The 21,606-nt window shown below is 49.0% G+C and overlaps 1 protein-coding gene and 1 long non-coding RNA gene across 3 annotated transcripts in view; both read left to right on the top strand.

Moving 5' to 3' along the window:
* Nucleotides 1-114: 114 nt before the first annotated feature.
* On the top strand, nucleotides 115-11,706 carry LOC130516197 (cAMP-specific 3',5'-cyclic phosphodiesterase 7B-like). Of its 2 annotated transcripts, XM_057017088.1 has the most exons (13): nucleotides 115-268; nucleotides 1,289-1,346; nucleotides 6,235-6,324; nucleotides 6,411-6,574; nucleotides 6,676-6,739; nucleotides 6,829-6,924; nucleotides 7,296-7,396; nucleotides 7,852-7,983; nucleotides 8,062-8,153; nucleotides 8,326-8,470; nucleotides 8,555-8,651; nucleotides 9,158-9,238; nucleotides 9,315-11,706. In XM_057017088.1, exons 1-13 carry the CDS (start codon nucleotides 260-262, stop codon nucleotides 9,536-9,538), a joined length of 1,353 nt encoding a protein of 450 aa, XP_056873068.1. In that variant the 5' UTR covers nucleotides 115-259; the 3' UTR covers nucleotides 9,539-11,706. The 2 variants fall into 2 exon arrangements, with proteins under 2 accessions (XP_056873068.1, XP_056873067.1); XM_057017087.1 differs by lacking the exons at nucleotides 115-268; nucleotides 1,289-1,346 and adding an exon at nucleotides 2,870-3,580.
* Nucleotides 11,707-15,073: 3,367 nt separating this feature from the next.
* Nucleotides 15,074-21,606, top strand: part of LOC130516385 (uncharacterized) — a 7,730-nt gene continuing 1,197 nt past the window's right edge. Inside the window, exons 1-2 of the long non-coding RNA XR_008947474.1 lie at nucleotides 15,074-15,910; nucleotides 17,532-17,737. This is a non-coding gene — a long non-coding RNA (uncharacterized LOC130516385). The remainder of the gene's footprint in view (nucleotides 15,911-17,531; nucleotides 17,738-21,606) is intronic.

Raw genomic sequence — 21,606 nt, 5'->3', positions numbered from 1 at the left:
CTCGGATTGGCTGTGACCTGGAGAGTTGACGTTTAAGTCAACCAATCAGAAGTGAGAGGTTGGGCATGACGTCAATTCAGTGCCCGCCTTCAGAGTGCCAAAACTCAGCAAAGGCGAGCGCGCCTAGTGACGGCGAGAGCGCGCGCAGGTGCGCGCTGATCATGCTTTTCATGCGCGCGAATTTTGGCACTAAATTGACGCCGTTCTCTTCTTATGCTGGCTGTGCACGAGCGGCCCCGATGATTAAACGCCTTGTGTAATGATCGAGGTAGGTCAATTTGTTAATATTCGCCGTTTTAGGGTTAAACAACTGTGGTTTGGGGACAGGAAGGTTCGACATTGGCGTTCAAATGCAGAGGTAGTTTTAAATCACGTCTTCGTGCACGTGTGGACTGTTTTCACGAGGGTTGTGCGACGCACCGACCTGCTGACGGATTATAATGACTTGTCTTTGGATAAGAACATGTCAGAGTACAGCTGCAGCCTCGGCGCTGCAAACCACATGCAGGTGTTTGTGTGTGTGTGCGTGCGTGTGCGTGCGTGCGCGCGCATCGACGTTTTCACCGTGTGCACAGGAAGTGCAGGTGAAGGGTATATATTGAATTCATGTCCTCGGTGTCATTCTCCAGCTTTGGTTTTATCTTTGGTTGTCATGGTGATTGATAGGAGGATTTGCTTACAGCACACGATTTTTGCTGTTGTGTGGTTTTGTCTTCCTCAACTTTCAATTGGCTTTGAGATTATTAAGATGACAGATTTAAATTATTCTCGTTTAATGCAGACCTTCTGTCAAATAAGACCGATGTTCAGTGCTGCTGGCTGTTGTCAGCATCACCATGTGATGATGCGAGCGGAGCAAGATCATGGAAAGTAAACCCGTGAAGACGTGGGTCGGTCTCCATCCACCCGTTTCCTGCCCGACCATAAACAAGCTTGTGAGCGTGTGGATGTGAACCCGTTATTAGCTCTTAAAGGGGTGTTTCAAATTTCCATTAGGCTTGACCTCCCCTGAGGTTCTGGTCGGGGTCATTGAGGCTGGAGACACCACGCAGTCACCAGTCCATCACAGGACACACACACAACTGAGGACCACACATATGGAAGCATAGGATTCAAGTCCAGTTCTTGTCTTGACCCATTTTTAGGTTTATTATAACGGTGACTCGGAGGAGATGAAACAACGGTCCAGACGTGTACGTCTGGTCACAACTAACCGCCCGTTTGAGTCAAGCGTGTGCGTTTATTAGCGTGCCGCGTTGACGCTCTCCCTCTTTCTCTCTGACCACAGAGGTGTGCAGCGGTCGCAGTATCGAGCCCGGAGCAGGATGTACCAGTCCACATGCTGGGTAAGAACCCTAACCTGACCCGCGTCCATCAGGCGTGAAGGTTGTTCACCAACGTGGTTTGTGACCTTTGACGTGGAAACTAAAAATCCACCTTTCAAAATCTGCACGTGGATTCTGCCATCTTTACACCGGGGAATGCTAAAGTTCTGTTTGTGTACGCTGCTTTGTCCCGCTAAGAGGCCAAATACAGTGTTGGCATCAAAAAAGATACATCTTTTTACCCAAAAGTGTCTGTAGCTGATCTCATCCCAAAAGGTGTTAGCGTCCAGGTCGGCAGACGCAGGATGAAAAAGAAAATAGCATTAGCGGTAAATTATCAAATATATTTTGTTGTCGCTGAATTAGCATTTGGAATCCAAAAATATCAAAACTGTATTATCTTTAATATACGGAAATAATAAAACTGTTGACATATCTGCTTCTTGCCAACAAGTTCAAGTTTAGTTTGTTCATTATATACATTAAAAAGAATAACGTACATTTAATGCACTGACCAGGAGAGAGAGAGAAGATCTGGATAAATTACATTAAATTCAACAGGGGTGTTGCTTATATAGACGACTGACCCTCGTGACTTACCAGAATTCAGTTTTTTATCAGTGTTTTGGGACGGATTGTTGTTATTTCACCGTATAGACGGGTCCTTCACCTCGTCCCTGTATGAGTCCAAGAATTGTTGCCGTCTGCATATTTGATTCTGTTTATGCTGACTACAGCGCGTGTTTATCCCTACACTTTCTGATTTCTTGTAATCGGTTTCTTGTGCGTCATGTGTGATATTCAAGGCTGTCTGGCTGTCTGTGCGTGTGTGTGTGTGTGTGTGCTTCTAATCTGCATGTGACTTTTTCTAAAGGAAACATTTATGTGATAAAACTGTCCCCACACAGATTGTATTCAAGTGTTGACTAAATTGTACTTGTGGTGATTCAAAATGTGGTTTTCAGTGTCAACAGAACACCCTTTGTGTCTGTGTGTGTGTCTGTGTCTGTGTGTGTGTGTCTGTGTCTGTGTGTGTGTGTGTGTGTGCGCGTGTCTGTGTCTGTGTGTGTGTGCGTGTCTGCGTGTGTCTGTGTGTGTGCGTGTGTGTGTGTGTGTGTGTGTGTGTGTGTTTTAGTTTTGTATTGAGGACCAGAATGCGCAGTTCATCAGAAATGAGGACACATTTGGGACATTTGTGCTGGTCTTCATGATTTAAAAGGCTTAAGATATAGTTTTAGTTCTAGGTTAGGGTTGGGGTCAGGGTTACGCTTAATAAAAATAGAATTACAAGGACGTCACATTGCTGTTTTTGGATAAAACCCTCTTTCTTCCCTCCGTCCTTCTGCCACTCTCACTGTCCTCTGGTCCACTTGTTCTTCCAGCCTATCTGTTAATGTTTTTCACATTAGTCGTAATCCTCCTGCATTCCCGTTCAGATCCCCCGCAGACGATTGCGTGCGCCTGATTGGTCTGCTCTCGCCGTAGCGGCGCAGTGAGGGAGCGTGAAAGTGAGCGGGGAGGGGGGAGGGGAGGGGCGCTGAACCTCCACAACACTGGCGCGATCGCGGCAGGACAGAGGGGAGAGAATGCGGCAGAAGGAGGGCGCAGAGCATCAGTGGCCGTCCCTGGGAGAGCGGCAAAGAGACGCACTCGCTGCTTTTCCCCCCACTTGTCCGGCTGCTTCGCTGCTTATGCGTTGATTTTCTTTTCTTTTTTTCCCTTTTCATCATTCTGCATCTCGTGTATCTGCCATCTTTGCCCTGAATCTATCGTTTGCCTGCACCATGGCGGCTTCCTTTCCACTCTTTTCTTCCTCCTTCCTCGCACCCACGGCTACCTGACGGCCAGTCTCTCCTTCTGCCGTGTCTCCTCCATTATTCGTCCTCTCTTTCCACCACCTCTGATCCATCAGTAGTCCATCGCTGAAACGATGCCCGTGCTGGAGGGGCTGTGGGGCCAAGATCTCAGAATGCGTGACTCTGGCCTCGGGGTCGAAGTTGGGGTCTGTGCTGAGGAAGCCCCTCGCTCCCCAGTCTGGGGTCCGCTCAGGATGCCCCCGGTGACCTGTGGCGGGGGTCTGTCGCTGGCCCTGGAGCTCCCGGCTCTCATCCGGCAGCTCAGGGCGGCCTGGAGGGCACGCAGGGGCGGCCCCGTGGGGCCCGAGAGAAGCGAGGCTAGCACTTGGGAGGAAGCAGAGAAGGAAGACGCAGAGGAGGTGATGCTTGAGCGAGAAGACGGGAGCTCGCGTCTGAAAGGTAACATGTTCAGCATGACCGCGAGAACCATCCTCATGAATGCTCGAGTGTGTTTTCCTCACGCTGTCACTGCGGTTGCTCCGGGACTCTCTTTATGGAGACTAATCCTGGGTGCACGTCACCATCTTTGAGCAGTGTCTCCGTGTGACAGATTATCTCTGACAAGCGTCCCTCCGGCCACGTGGGTCTGGACGTGTTGAAGCGAGGTCGCGGCCGCTCGGGCGCAGACAGACGGGGAGAGTGAGGGATTTGGGCTGTGAGGCTGAACGGGCTCTGTTCAACAAAGCTTTATTACCATCTGCTAAAGTGATGAAGCTGATGTTACGCCATCAGCCGGGCCGCCGCCGACTCTTTGGATGTTCCTGATCTAATTCTTTCCATGACACATGCAGTGATGACGTGACTTTGATCGTACATCATTAATGTCATTTAGAGGTGTTGGTAACGGATGATTCATACACCTGGTCAGGACTGACTCACGAGCTGGGAGGGGGTATATTTACACATGCGCTGCCTGTGACTGTCCCTCTGTGCCACTGTGATCCAGTTCTTTCTGATATGTCTTGACAGATCACGAGAATGTGGCGGTCCGCCACGTCGAGCCTGTGTGGAGATGCTGGGATCCCCTCAGCAGGTGGTCCTTCTGAACTTTCGTTTTCATTAAATGGGTCGAATAGTGACCGTGTTTAAGCAGACGGGAAGAGTTAAGGCCTGAGTCGTCTCACATCTAAGACCTCATGATCACCCGGAGGACATGTCCACTGGGATGTTGGCAGCCAGAGGTCAAAGGTCACCGTGTGTTGATTTTCCACGCGGCTGACCAGACAGTCAGAACCAGGCTGGAAAGGCCTTGGTGTAAGCATGTGCTTAATGTCGCAACCTTGTTCCGCTCTCTAACGCCTAAATAAGCAGCCTATTTGCTCTGCCGCTGTGCACTCGTGTATATTCATGTATCCAGCTTCCCTCTGCAGCTGCTCCCCCAGTGGTGATGATTCACCCTGTGTTAGCGTGCAACACGGCCGGTCCTGAACGCTCCGGCTGGAGGCGTCAGCTGCCTCTGCCTGTTTTTAAAAGTGTTTACATTTAAATGTTGGTCCCGCGTATAACGGCGACGCCTCTGACACAGCCCTGAGCGCTCTGTGCCGCTCACACCCACGAACGCGGGCAGAGCATAATTACGCCGGTGCACTTTGCGTACGAGCCCGTGTTCGTACTCGAAATCGGGGATTTAACCTAATTTGCAAGCGTGTGTGAATAACAGGCGGTGGGTGTTTGCATGAGCCGTCTTTAAACGCCCTCTCCGTCTGATTCACGCGTGCATCCCAAATGACCCAGTTTTGGGCCACACACACACAGACACACACACACAATGACCTATTTACTAAAGGAAGAGCGCGACGAAGGGCTGGAGCCGATGGAGAGATGTAGGAATGAGGGGAGGCAGAGGTGTGACACACTGAAGACGTGTTCCTTTACAGGTGGAGCCGTGTTTGTGTTGGGGGGGGGGCTGTCTTCAGTGGTACCGCAGTGCTTTTTCAAGATGATGTCGCCTCCTGTTTCTGCCCAGCAGAGCACAGGATGAAGACGTAAAGAGGCTTTCCCTTGTTTCCGATTTTCCGGCTTCAACTAGGCCGAGACGCTCCCGCCTCCCTCAAACTGTCGCCGTCGGGTTCGATCTGTGTGAAGACCACAGATGGGACATGACTGCGCTCCTCTCCCGGATATTTTATGCGTAGGGGTCTTCTCTGTACAGCACCAACGTGGAACCCACAACCCTCATAACTGCCTGTAATTGTTGTTGCCAGACCAGTAAACCACACTTGGGGGGGGGGCAACATCGGGCAACTGGGAGAACTCGTCAAAGAGTCTCCAAACCTATTACCAGCTAGCTACAACGCACGAGTTGCTGAGTTTGCAACCTCAGGAACATAATACGCTCCAGTTCCCCATATCTGATCTGTAAATTATTCAGCATTTCATAGTTTTTAGGTTATTCAAGTGTAAAAAGCATCAGAGCGCTGGTTGTGCTGTGTGTTATCACAGGCCTCCTGTGTGTGTGTGCGTGTGCGCGCATCTGTGTGTGTATTTTATATAAAGGTTGCGCATCTTCTGCGAGATGGTTGATCACAGAATTAGAACCAGAGTGGTTTGTTCAGGGTCTCTGCAGATGTGGCAATAAAGCCTCCAATAGCCAGATGCTTCTCAGGACGACGTGTTTGGGCTGAACACGAGTGGAGTGTTTGTAGTCGGTGAGGTACAGAATGTTCAGACGGCTCCTCGGTGGCATTAAATCAGTTCTCCTTGGGCGCGCATGGACCGGATGCATGATTCAGCGCTGTCAAAGATCCTTTTTGTTTCAGAAACGCTGATTTAAAGAGCAGCTTAAATTGGATTTTATAGGCCTGAACATCACTGCAGGCGTGTGTCTGTGTGTGTGTATTTCTGTGTGTGTGTGTGTGTGTGCAGCACAGGGGAACACTTTGGCTCGGTTGTTCTGTCATCACTGCCACACATTGTACCAGCGGCCATCTTTTACCCTGCTCTGATTGTAATGGAGTCTCATTCAGGGGTGCTGGGAGAGCATTTCCCCTCAAGGGCCGCAGCATAATAGAATACACTATTTTCGTTTATTCTTCTCTTCTGTTTTCCTCCAGCTGATTGTAAACTGAACACTGATCATGCTGGTGTGTTGCTGGTTGAGAGAAGAGGCTCCTACCCACTGATTGACCTGCAAATCCTCAAAAGTAGGTCCCTGCTTGGGTTTTTAGATGGGATCTTGTCATGTTCTCCAGCCGCCAACTCTATCTGCCGACTTTCTGTGTAATTCCAGGTAATGTCCAGCAGGGGGAGGTCGCGTCCGGCACCAGGCGAAAGGTGAAGCGCCAGCTGAGCTTCCAGAGATACTGTCACGCCTCCAGGCTGCTCCGGGGGCTGGTGCCCCGCACCCCCGTGTCGCTGCACCTGCTGGACGACGGTTACCTGGGACAAGCAGCGGTGAGGGGGGGCCACAGCTCAGCCCGCAGGAGCAGGTCGGCACGTTTCTGCCGAGCCTCCTCGGGTTTGAGTGACTGAACGCTCTTGTTTTTCACCAACAGCACATGCTGTCGAAAGTCGCCACCTGGAACTTCGACATTTTCCTCTTCGATCGCCTGACAAACGGTGAGACGACAGGTCACCTGTTTACATCAACACACTTAATACGATTAAATCAAATGTTTGGTTTTTTGAATTTGAACCACTTCCTGTAGGGAATAGCCTGGTGACGCTGATGTGCCACCTCTTCAATGTCTATGGCCTCATTCATCACTTCCAGCTGGACATGGTCAAACTGCACAGGTTTCTTGGTGAGAAGACACACACACACACACACACACACACACAGAGGCAACAATTCCCATGATATTAGCAGAATTTTCGGATGTAGTCCAGGAATTGGTACCTTAATCTCCCTTCAGATTACAGTAAATGCTCAATAGATACTCAAAAGCATTTGTATCGGAGAGAAAGGAGCTTTTGGAAACCTGTTTCATGAGGCTCTTGACAGCCAGGAAGTTTCATTAACTCAAAAGTCTTCATTTTAATTCCACCTGATCCAATGAAACCTCTAAAGATCACAGGGATTATGCTTCCTATCTGCATTAGGAATTCCAGCAGCACCGCCTAATTGGCCCTGATTGAATTTAATGTGGTTGAGTGTTGTCTCTGGTCTCGTCAGGCATGGTGCAGGAGGACTACCACTCCCAGAATCCCTACCACAACGCTGTCCATGCTGCCGATGTCACCCAGGCCATGTACTGCTACCTGAAGGAGCCCAAGGTAAAGAGAAACACACACCTCTCTTCTATCCTTGCACACACTCTACGAGGCTCCTTGACACGTTCCGATTAGTGTCCCCTCACGCCGATAATTCCCGCTCGTCTTCGTCCTCCGCACAGCGAGTGCCTTTGTGTCCTCCACTGCTCTTTAAAGCACTTTACGATGCACCAATTTCACTGAAAGCACTTTGGTAATTAAACTGACCTGATCACAGCGCTTGCATCAGGGTGTGTGTGTGTGTGGTGTGTGTGTGTGGGTGGGTGTCTTGGCAAAATAAGATGCTTTAAACTTTAATCTCTGACCCACATATGTGTCAAATAGAGGTTAAATAGATCATGTAAGTGTGAACTCGAAATAGGGGCAGTATATATCTGCTGGGATGCCAGAAATGTTGAAACGCCTTTCTGAAACTAACTGAAACCAAGTGAGGTCTCTTCTGAATATGTGTGTTGCAGCTGGCGGAGCAGCTGAGCCCTCTGGACGTGTTCCTGGGCCTCATGGCTGCGGCAGCTCACGACGTGGACCACCCAGGGGTCAACCAGCCCTTCCTCATCAAGACCAGGCACCACCTGGCTTCTCTCTACCAGGTGAAACGCGCAATTTGAAAGGTGGATTTTTAGTTTCGGTTGCACTCTTACCTTTTTTTTCGATTTTGTGGTGTTTAGAACACGTCCGTGCTGGAGAGCCATCACTGGAGGTCCACCGTGGGCATGCTGCGAGAGTCGGGACTGCTGTCACACCTGCCTGCTGACATGTCGTAAGAACACACCTTTGTTTTTAGCAAGGATTTAAAAATCAGAGATGTTTTGTACGGATTTTCCCTCCGATTTGTGGATTGTTTAATTAAATAAGAGCTAATCAGACCCAAACTAAACCAGTTCTTTAGGAGTGTCTGTTTAAAGGGTCACTGCTGCCCCCCCCTCCTCCAGGCAGGACATAGAACAGCAGCTGGGCTCCCTCATCCTCGCCACAGATATCAGCAGGCAGAACGAGTTCCTGTTGACCTTCCGAGAGCATCTGGACCACCGGGACCTGGACCTGGAGCTGCCTTCACACAGGCACTTCATCCTGCAGGTGCTGTGCATTCCCTCCTGCCCGGCACCACTTCGGCCCCTTTTGCCTGCAGAATTCCAACTGAGTCCCTGTGTTTGCCGTCAGATCGCTCTGAAGTGTGCAGACGTCTGTAACCCGTGTCGGGTCTGGGAGCTGAGCCGACAGTGGAGCGAGAGGGTGTGTGAGGAATTCTACAGACAGGGTGAGAGGGGAAAATCCCAGTGTTTTTAGATGGAAAAGAACTAAAACGTGTCAAATCTACTGTCAGCGTAGCAGAAAATAAAACTGGCTCAATGGAGAATGTGGCAGAAGAATTTCCTCCTCTTCTCCGGTGTTTCAGGATTTGCACGGTTATTTTAAATGTTGGATTTGATTTTGTCTACATCAAGTTTGCATTAGCGTTAGCATCATTTTGTTAAATACGTTATGATGTTGGGGGGTTCTTCTTATCTAAAAAAGAAACCTCATGAAGAGCAGAGATGCATTAACAGGATATTTAGCTGAGGAAGGGACAAAGTTTGTGTTGACATCAAAAAACATCGTCGCTCGTCCTCCTAAAATAGCCCTCCAGCTGTTTGATGTTTCAGCTCCTGTTTGACGATTATTGTCGTAGTAGCGACCAGCGTTGTCACAAACGGTAGCAGAGCTGTAGGTTTCCATGGCGACGCTGGCGTGTGTTGCATCACATGTCGTCCGTTGAACTGACAGGTGACCTGGAGAGAAAGTTTGACTTGGAGATCAGTCCTCTGTGTAACCAGCAGGCCGACTCGGTCCCGGCCATTCAGACGGGTGAGTCTGCGAGCACACGTGGGTCACAGACCGAGGCAGATTAGGAGATAATCCAGACCCTGTTATGTCCCTCCAGGGTTCATCTCCTACATCGTGGAGCCTCTATTTGAGGAGTGGCACCGTTTCACTGAGCCCAGCCTGCTAAGCCGGACCATGATGGGTCAGCTGCACCAGAACAAGGCCCGATGGAGCCGCCTACGGTACGCACGCACTCCTTCAGCCACGCAAATGGACCCTCAAGTTGAAGAGCCCGAGCCTGCAGGAAGCTCTGGAGAAGAAGATGGGGGGGACATCCCTTAAACTTCCACTTGTCCTTTTCATTTGAGGCTCGGCGAACGAGAAGCTTTGTCCTTGTTTGTCCTCTCACTCTGAAATTCAGAGTTCCTGATGAAGGATGGCTTCCATTCAGGAGCAGTAGCTCCCTCTGCTGGAGAGATAACGAAGCGTTGCAGGAAACCAGAAGAGATTGTTGAGCAGCTGGGATGGCTGGATGTATGTGTGTTAGTGAGTGTGAGAGGGATGAGAATGTCAGCGTATTCAGGAATAATCTCAAAGGTGAGGGCTGTGCCACGTGGTCGGCCAGTCTGAGGAAACCGTTTAAAAAGCCAGAACCAGCAGGACTGTGCTGCAACTTGAGTATATAAGCAAATCAACTACGCTATGCTTCTGCAGTTTTAAGACGGAACAAACTGAATTAAGCTTCTTTTTCTAACCTTTTCTTTTGTACAGCGTGTTTTTGTACAGCTTCTCTCTCACGGCTGCACTTGTTTCACTCAACTGCGGTTTAACTGTGTAAAACTGTGACCTGCAACACCTGATCCACTTTAGGACGGAGGCCGAAGGGGCTTCAGACGGAGGATCTGGGGAGAACAAAACCAGTGTTATCTGTACATACTGAGATGTCTGACCTCAGCACTTCACATGCCAAAACTCTGACTTATTCACACTTGCATTCTCTTTATAAAAGTACTTTTTCTGCTCGGCTCTCACTGGGCGAGCTCATCTGAATTAAAGCCTTACCAGCACCTTGGACTGAACACTTTACTGGTCGCTTGTTATTCATAGGCGTCAGGTTTTCTTAAACTTGCTCTTCCTGCCGGTTTCTCTTCAGCCGTACCAGCGTCTCACACACTCAGTAACAGAACTCTGCCTGTGTCGTTCTCTCTCACAAAGTATCAGGGTCCCGGTGGGGTTTGACCCCGCTCCGCGATGCCAAGGTGCCACAGGACTGTTCTTACACACGGACGCTGCTCTCTTACCTCTGGGGGGGGTTTATACTCTACCTGATGCTTTCACAGAGGCAAAGTGTTGTCTTTGACACATCTGGGCCAATTAGTTGTTAAAAATGCCTCTAATTTTTCACAACACGAGCGTTCCTTCTAACAATGTATATAAATAATCTCAAATCCTTTTATCTATATGACAGAATTGATCCTCAGGGTGCAGTATTTGTATCTGTACTCCCTGGATCAAGGCTTTATCTACTGCTATAAACCATTTTTACTAATCTACTTTAAATATATATACATATATATAGTAATTGCCATATTTTAGACTTGTGTTTGGCATGTTCACAACTGTAAAGGGTGCTACCTGAGGCCCGGGTCCTGATGTCTTCACTGAGTGGTGTTTTTTTAATGCTACAGACCCACAAACTGCACACAAAGCTTCTATTACCAATATGATCATATTTTGTCAGGTAAAGTGCAACAAAACTACGCTGATCTGTTCAAGGAGCGGCTAATTCATTGTAACATACGTCCTGCTTGGTTAAAGCGTCCTGTGTAAAGTGAACTCAGTTGAGACAGGAGGCCTCGGGCCGCCTCTCAATACCTTCACGCCATCAGCACTGGAACGGGGTGGTCCAGCCATACCAGTTCATTGGACAAATATGCACTATCTGGGCTGGAATGATTCCAGAATGACTAAAAAATCTTCGTCTTATAATGGGACTGTTTGGAAGATCAACACACTCCGATGTTTAAGCGATTCAGTCACCTTCCAGATCAAAACTGTTCTTTGCAACACTGAAGACAAAGATCTATCAAGTGATTTTATTATTTTTTTTAGTATTATTTTTAAATCTGCACAGAGGTACGCATGCTTGCTTGCATGCTCGAGTTCCCAGCACAGATCTTTAGTTGTTGCCAGTGTGTATTTAAAGCACTTTCCCCTCCAGTTTGGCTTTAAGATGAAATCATTGGGGCTCAAAATGGTAGCAGCTCTCACGTTTTGTGTGAAGTATTTCAAGAAAAGAACGTCTGCTGCTTAGTAATTATAAACGCGTCGCGATCAACATGTGGAAAAACAACATTGAAATGAATGCCAACGATACCGTCCTGTTTGCACTATGGTCTGTCGCAGTCTGAATCTGTGTTTTGCTGTCCTTATCTGACCATCTGACTACTTGACTGTATATTTCTGTCAAACCTCTGAGCACTGTGAACAATAAATGTTTTCCAACTGTCCGGCCGTCCACGTCTCTCTGCCCTTTGCCTGCTGAAACGCGGGGTAAATCCTCTGGTTGTCCAGCAGAGGGCATCATAAGCATTTCAGGTGCATGGATGAAGCCTCTCGGTGTGAGCGTGTGTGTGCGCGCCCGTGCGTTCCCGCCTGCCTTTGCGCCTTTGTTTACAGTATAAATACGTGTGAACCAACATGATGAGTTTTGTAGTTTAAGCATAGCCAGGGGGCCGCGGGCCCATATGTAAGCCGCAAAACTGACTGGTTAAAATCAAACAAAATGAACTCAGTTGTAGCTTCACCTCAACAGAACCTGAAGCTGAAGGTGTCGAAGAATTCGGGTTCGAGTCAAGGTCCCACCAGTTCACTGCCGGCCCCAGCTTTGATGGTTATTTACTGCTGGGAGGGGGGCAAAACAGTGAAATCTGTGATCAGAGCATTCACGAGGAGTTGGTGTTGAGACGAGGGAGTGAAAAGGCTGCAAACAAGGCTGAAATAAAGGGAGAACAAGAGATGAGTGCTGATAGTGAGGAGCACAGGCCTGATACAGGCACGCTGGGTCCCCCCACATTTGCATATTAGATTTGCAATGCAAAGACGGGCCGAGCCGACGATTCTGCTGGGCCGGCTGCTGAGTCACTCCTCATCGCGCTTCCATGAACTATTAGTCACCAGAACCTGGAGAGGCTGTGGAGGTGATGGGAATCTGGCCATTGCAGCGTGACGCGTGACAACCATCCATGTTGATAATCCCCACACGCGCACACACGCACACACACACACACAGAGGATTCATCCCAGTCAGTCAGTACTCATCTAGCATGTGTCACTGTAAATATTGACAGTGCAAACAGAACCCCCTCTTTTGCCCCTTAAATGTGGTTCAACCACTCCCTCAGTAAAAACACATCTCAGAAAGAAAGAAATGCCCCTCCACTGTGCAAACATGGAGAGGGAGAGCAAGAAATCAGCTTTTCTCGCCACGTTTGAGACAAACTTCTAGTTTTGGTTGAGAAAATATGAGAATTCCTCATAAATATCCATCAATCAACTTTGTGGCATTATAGTGATTATCTTTTTATTCTCCTTCCTGGGCCTCGCTGAGCATCTTTACTTATTTTTGAGTTGTTTATCAGTCTGTAATCCAATGTAACTGCACATTTTCTCCACTTCTTTAATCCAGTATTTCCTGTCTGATAACCTCATTCTGCGAGGCAATTATTTGACGTCTGATCATCTGTGTTCATGTAATTAGTTCTCTGTTAATCCTAAATATCGGTGCCACCGTGAAATGCTTCGTCCTGACCGCTTCAACGTTACACACACCGCGCCTTTTACGATCAAACGTGTCTCTGGCATAAGCGCTCGAGTGGGAGGACATAATATTCGACCTCCAGTTAAGGGGAAATTTGACTGAAGTTGAGCCGAGTGGGGTGTTTTACAGCCATTCTTACAGTTTGTACTCAGCTTATCTTTATTTGGAGATATTTGCATGTGAGGATGTGAGGTGAACTCTGCAGGTGACAGCTCAAACCTTACTGCTGTAGAAAGATTTATGACTGTGTGTGTGTGTGTGTGTGTGTGTGTGTGGAAAGTGAAATATGAAACTTTGTGGCGATGGCATGTCGTCTATCAGCAGTGTTCTGCACCGAAAGGGTTAATCTCACATCGCGTGTGCTGTACGTCCCGTTCCTCCTTTTCTCATTCTAAAGAGCCGCCGTCTATATCTCCGAGTGTCGCACGTCTAACGTCCGTGTCACATATAGACTGAAGAGGCTTTTGCTCGTTCTAAATTAGTTTGAACCTCAGCACATCCCAACATCTCAGGCAGCCTGCAGCAGGTGGTTTCCAGGCAACGCTCGCTGTTGTGGAAATGACTAAAGCGACGACTGAGGGGAAACTAAAGGGTTAATTCAGGCAGCACTCAGAACTCCCACACAACCGAAAAAATGTGCAGGATCGATATTATTGAGTAGTGTGTGTGGCTGAGCGTGTGTCTGTGTCACACACTCACAATCGCTGCACAGTGAGCACAAAAATCCTCCTTTTTCTCGGCCTCACGGGTGTTTTGATACACACTGATCCCGTCTTGTGATGCATTCAAGTGCATCCTGTCTGGGTTTGAAGCGCCACATACATTAACTATACATAACTTTACTTATATGATGTTTTTGGTTTATGGACACAAGCAGCAGCATCATGGCGACGACTCTGAAGTGTGATTGTGTTCGAATGAATCCCTGAAGGTGTGTGCTGCCTGTGCACAATCAGGTGTGTGCTGCCTGTGCACAATCACGTGTGTGCTGCCTGTGTGCAGTCACAACTATAAACCTGACAAGTTCCATTAGGTAACTCTGCAACTTCAGATACTATTAAACGATAGTTGGAACGAAGCGCTCCGCATTCTTCTCTCCTTTACATAGGATGCCGAGCGTCTCGGAACATTCGGAATTGTTGCCTTGCTTCTGGAAAACGTGCGGCTTCCCATAAGTCATGTGTCCTCCTGTTATTACAGGGCCCGTCGGACCGGTTGGGCCCGTTCCGCCGGCTTCTCATCATCAGTCCAATCATATACAATTATGAGGGCTCAGCGACATTGTTGCTGCTGTAAACAAGGTTCCGGGTTCTGGGTCAATCCATGCACGTCCGTGTTTGTTTTGTCTAGATTTGGGAAATTGGATCTGTTTATGGTTGTCAGAGTGGACGCTGTAATGATGAATTAACCTGAGTGTTTATGTCACACACCGGCTCTCGATCTTTCCTTTAACAGTTTGGTCTCTAACCCTGGTCCCATAGCTGCCAGGTCCCAGATTCCACTGATACAGAGATTTAACCAAGCCTTAATGACCCAAAATAGAGTAAAATGAAGCTCGGCTGTGCTCTGACGCAGCGAATAATTCCACATGATCAAATGTTTGAGGATCTCCGTTTCTGCATAATGATCCTTTTAGGTGGTGGATAAGTGTGTTTATTATACATTAATTATTATTATTATGTTGTATGTTGAGGTAAAATGTGATTAGAACCAATTTGGTTTGGATTTTAAACTGCTCTGCTTCCTTTATGGGTCTCTCCTTGGTGGTGGTGATGGGAGTCTTCCAGGAGCTGGGGTGAGGATTCTGGGAAAGTTCCGTCTCCATAGCTGTGCTGCTACTTTCCCCCGGGTCTCATTTGACTGGCAAATGTATGAGCAAATATGCAAAAGCAGCTCACAAAGAGGGGTAGGTCGGTCCCCACGATGAGCCCGCGTGCTCCATCATGCCCCGTCATATCTTTTTAATCCTTTAGGGCAATTCTTTTTCCAACAAAGGCACCAGATGAAACTTAATAAGATGCACAGGAGAGGAGCGGAGGGAACGCCGTGTCCACGTTGCATCACAAGCGCAGTGACCAACACACATTCCTTCCTCTTTCTGGTTGCAAAACAGCTCCCTTCTCTTTCCGTGTGTGTGTGTGTGTGTGTGTTTCTCCATTCATGTGCAGCCTGTAGTAGTGAGCAGCGCGAATAGTGAAAATTGTGAGGAAGTTGTCAAAAAGGGGGAAGTGTGTAGTAAAATATATGTAGTATAAGTATTGTGCACCTCATTGAGAGAGAATTTCCTCTTTTTCCTGTGGTGTGTGTGTGTGTGTGTGTGTTGCTGAAAGGATACACCTAGTGTTGCACTAGTGATGCACTACACATGAAATGACTTTTGTTATTTTTCTTCCTCTGTGAGGTGATTATATCATAAACTACAAAATTCTTCCTCTTTTGCTCCAGAAGTTCTTCCCTCTAAAACTTAACCTTCAGTAATTTCTCTGTCCTTTAACTTCCCAGCGGGGGGGCACGCCCACGTTGGCCTGACCTCGGCTGACCTTTAGCGTGAGCGAAAGGGTGGATGTGGTCTGCTTCGCAGGTGTTGCCGCTGGCGTGCAGGAGAAAAGTTAAAAAGATCTCAGCTGGGACAGCGGAGGCGCCACTGCGGCGTGGTTGCATCACCACATGCGTTAGCCCTCCCCGCACATACATGCGTGCGTACGTGCGTGTGCGGGCACATGCGTCACCCAGGAAGCTTCGCTGTGTCACCCCCGTGCTCTTCCTCTCAGCTGGTGTCTCTCACTTCCTGCCTCCGTCTCCTGTCCACTCCCTCCGTGTCCACTCCGGTCCAGGGAAAAACAAATGAGGTTTGGGGTCGGGGCAGGAACCTTCGGCCACGGCGCCACTTCAGCGTAAGTGTCTGACTTTTGTTGTTTCCTCGTCCGCTCTTTTTGTCGTCGTGCTTTATTGAGGACTTCCAGCATCCTCTGTGGGCTGTCTGTCTGATCAGGGTTGACGCCGTCGTGTCATCATTTCACGCCGAAATATGTCGCCATTCGTCGTTTAGCTACAAGTTTCCGACGGTAAAGTGGAGCTACGAGGCTGCTAAAACCCATAAAACCTTATATTCAGATGCAGGTATCTCTGTGGCCACAAAATATCCATAAGTAAATGTGGATCATGTCAAGAAAAGCTGAATAAATTTGAAAAGGATCTATTTTTACTCCGCATGAGAAGTGGTGGAGCACCACAATCAGACTCCCGTTTCATTATGTGAGCCCACGTTGTTCCAACATTGTTCTAGAGCTGATATTGGGCTGTGATTCCATTAACATGCCCACTTATGTAATCTGGCAACCTGGAAAAGTTCCTCGTGTTGACACTGCTTGTGCACAGGCTAAGCTAGGCTAGGCTACATGAATTTAGCATGGTAACGTCAGCGCCAGGCGGTAGATGATGGGTGAACTTTTCGTGGCGAATTTGCTCTTCATCAGTCGGTCCAGCAAGTTTATGTGAAGTAATTTCCTGCATAGTAACACTTCTGGATGTGAACTCCAGCTATATGAAGGGAGGTTTCAGAGACAAACCAAAGCACAAAGTGACGCAATAAAGCAGAAACCGGAGCATGAAACAGAGCGCAGGTGCAGCAAAACTCCGGGATCCGGCCGAACGAGAAGAGGCGAGAGTTTCCTCAGACTCGCTGCGAGTCCTGACACGACGCCGACCATGATACCGAGCCCGGGATGGGATTGCGGAACAAGGAGTGGGACTAAAACCCGGAAAAACGGGATTCCGCTCTCACTCCCTGCTCACGGAGCAACATACCTGTCCAAGAGTTTCCCACGAGAAAAACCTCGGGCGTTTTTCGGTCCAGGGAGAAGCAGGGGAGAGGAAAAAAGGCCTTTAACGAGCAGACAGATGGGAGGAAAGATGTATAGAAAGATACAGTATAGATCAGCATGGGAAAACTGGAGCGGTGTTTATGTGGGGTGGGTGAGGGTCGGACATTCGGAGGGATTAAGGATGAGCTTCATGAGAAAAATGGAGAGATACTCATCAGCCAGGAGGGTTTAGAAGTGTTAAAAAGCACCTGGCAGAGCCCACGTGAGCCATTCCCAAGGTTTAAATCCACATCCTGGATCAGTACACACACATATAGGGCGTGGCCAAAGGTGACCCACAAATGGACGTCTCTGTCTTCATCCTCCATCCCTCCATCCCGTGTCTTTGTCCGGAGGTTAGTCACGGCGGTCGAACCGGTTCCCCGTCTCCTCTCTAATCCCAGTGCACGCTGGGGGGGAGGACGTCCCGCAGGTCCAGCCCGTGTCGTCGTTCCTGGAGACGTCGCCTCTCCGAACTCCAATAACGTGATGTGACACTGTCAAAGTCTGCAAAACCTACTTAGAAACACCTGCCCAGATGTGTTGGGAGTCGTAATAACGCGTCTGTGCTGCTCCTCAAAGGAAATTTAGATTCGATTCTTGTATCGTGCTGTTCATCTGTCTGTTGTTGTTGTTGTTTTCTCTTTTCCAGCTGTTTATTTTCAGCCACCACTTCCTGGTCACGTCCAACTCTCGGATGTGTCCGAGGGGCTGTTGGTTCCAGGCTGAATCACTCACACTGGGACTAATGCGTCAGTAGCGTTCCTTCGGAAGAACCTGGACTTTGACCGGACGTCTGCGTCGATCTTTGATGGTCACGAAGTATCGAAGCTTGAAGAAGAATAAACGCACAGCTGAGTTATGTGTGTGTGTGTGTGTGTGTGTGTGTTCGTGAGCCAAAAAGACATTTTCCTCCTCAGCAGCGACTCCCACTTTGCATCTGATTTGCATAGATTTGCATCCGGCTCCTCTTGTGGGCCCAATATTGGTGGGACATTAATCTGACTCTCGGGGTTACAGATAGGCAGTCTCTCTCTGTCCCTCTTTCTCTCTGTCCCTCTCTGTCCGTCTCTGTCTCTCTCTCTGTCCCTCTTTCTCTCTGTCCCTCTCTGTCCCTCTCTGTCCCTATCTGTCCCTCTCTCTGTCCATCTCTGTCCCTCTCTCTGTCCCTCTCTCTGTCCATCTCTGTCCCTCTCTCTGTCCCTCTCTGTCCTATCTGTCCCTCTCTCTGTCCATCTCTGTTCCTCTCTGTCTCTCTCTGTCCCTCTCTCTGTCCCTCTCTCTGTCTCTCTCTCTGTCCCTCTCTGTCCCTCTCTCTGTCTATCTCTGTGTCTCTCTGCCCCTCTCTGTCCATCTCTGTCTCTCTCTCTGTCCCTCTTTCTCTCTGTCCCTCTCTGTCTCTCTCTGTCCCTCTCTGTCCCTCTCTCTGTCCTCTCTCTGTCCCTCTCTGTCCCTATCTGTCCCTCTCTCTGTCCATCTCTGTTCCTCTCTGTCTCTCTCTGTCCCTCTCTCTGTCCCTCTCTCTGTCCTCTCTCTGTCCCTCTCTGTCCCTCTCTCTGTCCCTCTCTGTCCCTCTCTGTCCCTCTCTGTCCCTCTCTGTCCCTCTATCTCTGTCCATCTCTGTCCCTCTCTGTCTCTCTCTGTCCTCTCTCTCTGTCCCTCTCTCTGTCCCTCTCTCTCTGTCCCTCTCTCTGTCCCTCTCTGTCCCTCTCTCTGTCCCTCTCTGTCCCTCTCTGTCCCTCTCTCTGTGTCCATCTCTGTTCCTCTCTGTCTCTCTCTGTCCCTCTCTCTGTCCCTCTCTCTGTCTCTCTCTCTGTCCCTCTCTGTCCCTCTCTGTCCCTCTGTGTTCCTCCTGCTTCGTCCCACTCACAGACGTAAGCACCAGACACTTCTGGGCATTTGCACAGGTAAATGACATCCTGTTCGAGAGAACCCCCTTCACACACACGCACAAGTAAACACTCATTCAATAAATCACCATGAAGTGTAAGTAAGCAGGGACAAAAACACACCTTTGTAAACATAATGAGGACTAAATAAGTAGGGAGGACATAAAGGTTCTATTTAAAACATTATTTTCTGATGAATATGTAGACGGGCGGCTTTAAATCAATTGTCAGGGTCTTAAAAATATAACAAAATCTTTTTTTTAAAAAAAAGAGAAATCCCTCCATCTGTTGCACCAAATGGTTCGGCCCAAATCCTCAAAAATAATGTTTGGTGGCCGCACTGGAAGAAGAAAAAGAACTAAAATGCACAAATATTGAGGGGGGGTTGAAGAAATGCTGCTCAACAGCCGTTAAACAGGATACAGGACGTCTACGCGGATGTAGGATTTAAGCCAGAGTCACAACTGCAGCGGTGACAGTGAAAACACAACTCTCGTGTTTCTGCTGAAGAGCCGCGCGGCGCCGGGCGCCGGTTCAACATGCGTGTGTGTTTATGTCATCACGGGCCGAGCGTGTTCACACTGGCCCGGGATCCAGTGAAAAGTGTTATGAGAAACACAGATGAAGGGAAGGACTGCTTACTCATGTTACTGTGTTTTTGCTTTCATTTATGATCCCCCCCCCCCCAACAGCATCATCATCATCACTGACACATCTTCCTCCTCTAAGTGGGGACCTCCAGGTTCCATCAATCTCACCTCGACATCTTTAAGGAGCATCTTCGGTTTGACAACATATGCCGCGAGCTAGCTTATCTGCTAATGCCCAGTGCAATGCCCACAAACTGTGTGTGTGTGTGTGTGTGTGTGTGTGTGTGTGTGTGTGTGTGTGTGTGTGTGTGTGTGTGTGTGTGTGTGTGTGTGTGTTAGTTATCAGGGCCCTGTGTTTCCTGTTTTGCAATCCTTCTCTCTGCCCTCCCAGAAAACGTCTGCCTCCGGTTGATTCAGGAACAGCCTGTTTTCTACACTTTAAGATTCAACTTATTTGGCACTTTCTGCTCATTTTCAACATTTTCCACCTCATCTTTTCCGACTTTGGGCCACCGTGGACATTAACGTAGTATTAAAACCTTTTTTCGGGGTCCATTTTGAACAACGAGGCAGGAAAAACTTCACATTTGTCACTGAGGACCTGCTGGATTGCTGATTGAATCAGTTTTATGAGCTTGTTTACTCAGTTACTATCAGTTCTTCCACTAATAAACACAGAACGCAGGTGTAAATAAATAACCGATTCCTCTCGTTGCCCCTTCAGGTGGTGGGAGTGTTCACCTATGTGCTGCAGGTGAAACCCACAGAGAAGCACCGATGATGTCATCCGATAATAACGATGCGGGTTATCTGATTATATGAGTGTGTGTGTGTTTGCTGATGACAAAACCCCTTCTCGCCCCGCAATTACCTGCCCGAATGGTCTCACACCTGTACTTTATGACCCACCTGTTTAAGAGAAAAAAGGATTTACACGCCAGCGGAGTCGGCCCGAATGCCTCCGCGTGTCGGCAGGTGCAGCCTGGTAGCGGCTCCTTCACGGTGCTGCTCTGTCGCGGTGGTTCCCCTGCAGGCAGGTGTGGGACGACTTTCACTGGCCGATGGCTGCAGAATGACTCTCACGGTTTCACACTACGTGACGAGCTGAGGGCTGAGGACGGGCAACACCTGCAGCTTTAAGGGCCCCTACAGGTGTGGCCCTGTTTCAGTCTCCAACTCTGAAGTCAAAAGAAGCGTCTAGTCAGGTCAGATTGTGGGTAGAACTCAGGATGGGCGGAGTCACGCCGCTACTGTCTGGGGCCTCCGTTCAGAGCAATTATTATTATTACCCTACAGGGGTCCGTCCACGGGACCCTACAGGGGTCCATCCAGGGGACCCTACAGGGGTCCGTCCACGGGACCCTACAGGGGTCCATCCAGGGGACCCTACAGGGGTCCGTCCACGGGACCCTACAGGGGTCTGTCCACAGGACCCTACAGGGGTCCATCCAGGGGACCCTACAGGGGTCCGTCCACAGGACCCTACAGGGGTCCGTCCAGGGGACCCTACAGGGGTCCGTCCAGGGGACCCTACAGGGGTCCGTCCAGGGGACCCTTGTGTTCTGGCTTTGAGTACACTGCCAAGCCAGTGTTCAGTAATTCTGGTTTATTCTAGTGGAGTGTGTTTAGTTCCCATCACGTGCAGATGGGTCCACTTACAAAGGCTGTCGTTTGCCCTGAAACCCTTAACCAGGGGTCACCAACCCAGTCCGACGAGGCCTGTAATCCAGCCGGGTTTTCTGTCCTACCAGGTGGATCGGGGCCTTGTTGCTGAGACCACATGTTGACAGCCCTCCACTAGGTTTTGGGGGGGGTGTCAACAAAGTTGCTCAACATCGCAGTAGCACACAGCGTTCAGTTGGTATCTCTGTCCATCTGGGGGGGTGAGGAGCTGTCTTGTTATTGTGCGGAGGTGATCCCTCGTGGGTCCCTCGTAGAGCAGCTGTCACTCTCCCTGCACCTCTGCTGTTGTTGTTGTCTTGGTGAGGTACTTTCCCTCCCTCACACTTCCTCCCACAAGACCCTTTGTTTATGCCAGAGAGTGCTTGTGCGCAGACCAATTCTTAGAATGGCTTTTAACCTGAATTTGCCTCTGTTGCTCTCTCACTGACAGGAGCTCCACACACACACACACACACACACACACACACACACACACACACACACACACACACACACACACATTATTTTTCTGCACAGTTTTACCTTCTGCTCTTTTCCTCTTACTCCCTCTCTGATAATGTCGGTG

This window comes from Takifugu flavidus, chromosome 19, assembly GCF_003711565.1.
Source record: "Takifugu flavidus isolate HTHZ2018 chromosome 19, ASM371156v2, whole genome shotgun sequence".
Classification (NCBI taxonomy): Eukaryota; Metazoa; Chordata; class Actinopteri; order Tetraodontiformes; family Tetraodontidae; genus Takifugu; species Takifugu flavidus.
The sequence above is the reverse complement of the archived record's forward strand: the minus strand, read 5'-3'. Positions and strand labels throughout refer to the sequence as shown.